The following is a 2,497-nucleotide window of genomic DNA, read 5'->3' as shown; positions in this document are numbered from 1 at the left end:
TTTTCCAATTACCTGCATTTGAAAGCCTGACAGTGAGTAAGGATAACAGAAGAAGAATCGATGCATTTGAGTTGTGTAGGAGATGAGTACTGTCTAATCTCATGAACTTCCAAAAGAACAAAAAGATATGACTTAGAGAAAGTACAAGCAGAGTGCTCCTTGGAGGCAAAGGTGGTGAAGCTTCAGCTATTTTGGAACTATTTTTAGGAAAGGCTATTCTTTGGAAAGGGACATCATGCTTGGGAAGGTGGAGGTTCAGCAAAGGAGATTAAGACTTTCAGCCAGATGGATTGATTCAGTGTCTGCAGCAATGGACTCAAATCTGTCTAGGATGATAAAGACGACAACAGGATAGGACAGAGTTAAAATATGTTGTTCACAGGGTGGCTGTGAGTCCTACTTGACTCAATGCCACTTTTTAACATGAATTGACAACCAAATATCAATGAATTATGGACAACAACTGTGTTGTCAGTTCTTGCCAGCTTCAGGTATCAATTCCCAGAAAGTGGGTAATAAAGCCAGGAACTGGAGGTTCTGGTGAAAATTAAGTCACAGAAATATGACAGGTTCAGTCAGCGTGGCTCACAGGACAGAGCAGAATATGTGGCTGAGAATGAATGGAGGGGGGCCGGGAACAGACCCACCCCACTGGCGCACGTAGGATACCAACCCCCTCTCTTCCTGATGCTCTGCGCCTGCGCACCTGGGCGTCCCACCCTCTGTAGCTCTGCGCAGGCGCACCTGTGGCACCATCGCCTCCCTCCCTGAGGCTCTGCGCCTGCGCACCCAGGCGTCCCACCTCCTGCTGCTCTGCGCCTGGGCCGCGAGCTGCCTGGTGTGGCAGTTGCAGGGGCAACACTTTGAGGAAGATGGCGACCTCCCTGAAGAAGTCAAACCTGCCCTCTGCCAGCCAGAGGAGAAAGATGGGCCCGAAACCCGAACTCACAGAAGATCAAAAGCAAGAAGTGCGGGAAGCGTTTGATCTCTTTGATGCTGACGGCACTGGGACCATCGACGTGCGGGAGCTGAAGGTGGCCATGCGGGCTCTAGGCTTTGAGCCCAGGAAAGAGGAAATGAAGAAGATGATTGCGGACGTGGACAAGGAAGGCACCGGGAAGATCAGCTTCAATGACTTCTTGGCAGTGATGACACAGAAGATGTCTGAGAAAGACACCAAAGAGGAAATCCTCAAGGCCTTTAGGCTCTTTGATGATGATGAGACCGGGAAGATCTCTCTCAAAAATCTGAAGCGTGTGGCCAGCGAACTGGGGGAAAATCTCACCGACGAGGAGCTGCAGGAGATGATAGATGAGGCCGATCGGGATGGGGATGGTGAAGTCAATGAGGAAGAATTTCTTCGGATCATGAAGAAGACCAGCCTTTATTAGCTTCCACATCTCCTGCAAGGGCCTCATGACATCATCATTTTCCCAGCATCTGTTGTGTGAAACCTTTAGAGGGCAGCGGGTATCTTTCTCCCCTCCCTGCTATTTTTGTCTAGAAAATTATACTTCCAAGTCCTTGGTTCAATTATAGAACTTTAAACATATTTTGAATCTTGGTTTTTAATTCTCATGAGCCTAGCTGGAGTAGTTTGGTTTGTACAAAGGGTCTGCAGCTTATTTTGCCATTAACCAATGGTGGTGGGTGGTGGTTGTTAGATGCAGTTGAGTAGAGTAGAACTCATACCAACCTTCTGAACAACAGATCCGAATTCTGTGCTATCCTGTGCCATCCTCACAATCTCTGACACTCTCAAGCCCTTTGCTGCAGTCACCTGATTGAGGGTCTTCCTCTGCTTGATGCCTTCCACCATTTCAGACATGATGGGCATCCAGAAAAACAATGCAAAACAGCTTCTACCAGGTGCTCTGTATAGAAAGATGGGCAGTCTCCTCCCAGAAACTCTGTTGGGAATGGGATAGGGGGACGGTCTCTATTAATTAGACTACAAAACACGAGGTTTTTTTGTTGTTTTAGTGTGTATATTAACTGAGTTATCCAGAGCCAATATGAATACTAAAATTACAGAGTAAAAGTAAAATTTAACACTGGCCCAAGAAAAATATTATTTATTTAAGAGATTGTTTTTGTGTACGGTCAAGTCAGAACCCATAGCTGGCCCTCTGGTGTGTTTTCAGAAGCAGTTAATTAAATGAGAAGAGATTGCCCATCTTTCTCCAGTAAAGCAGCAGGTGGATTCTGTGTGCCTAGGCGATTGATTACAGCACAGCTTTTTACCCCCAGAAAAATGTAGTCTGCTTAAAAGAGTAAGCTAATTTAAGATTGATTTTTAATAGATATGCAAGAACATAAGTACTTGCAATTTAGAAAAGTATAAAAATTATTTACATGTAAAGCTATGATTCCTTGTAAAATCACTCAAAGCTTTATCACAAGTATAGACTTTTAAAGTATCTTAGTATTTGATTTCTTCCCCCCCCCCCGACTTTGGTATTCAGTTGATAGTAAAGTATGCACATAGCACATGCCT

The 2,497-nt window shown here is 45.1% G+C and overlaps 1 protein-coding gene across 1 annotated transcript; it reads left to right on the top strand.

Moving 5' to 3' along the window:
• The first annotated feature begins 872 nt into the window (after positions 1–872).
• On the top strand, positions 873–1,391 carry CETN1 (centrin, EF-hand protein, 1). The gene has a single exon (XM_006901288.1). The coding sequence runs from the start codon at positions 873–875 to the stop codon at positions 1,389–1,391; it is 519 nt and encodes a 172-aa protein (XP_006901350.1).
• Positions 1,392–2,497: the final 1,106 nt, after the last annotated feature.

The sequence above is a fragment of the Elephantulus edwardii genome, unplaced genomic scaffold (assembly GCF_000299155.1).
Source record: "Elephantulus edwardii isolate Elephantulus edwardi_28Jun2011 unplaced genomic scaffold, EleEdw1.0 scaffold00316, whole genome shotgun sequence".
Classification (NCBI taxonomy): Eukaryota; Metazoa; Chordata; class Mammalia; order Macroscelidea; family Macroscelididae; genus Elephantulus; species Elephantulus edwardii.
The sequence above is the reverse complement of the archived record's forward strand: the minus strand, read 5'-3'. Positions and strand labels throughout refer to the sequence as shown.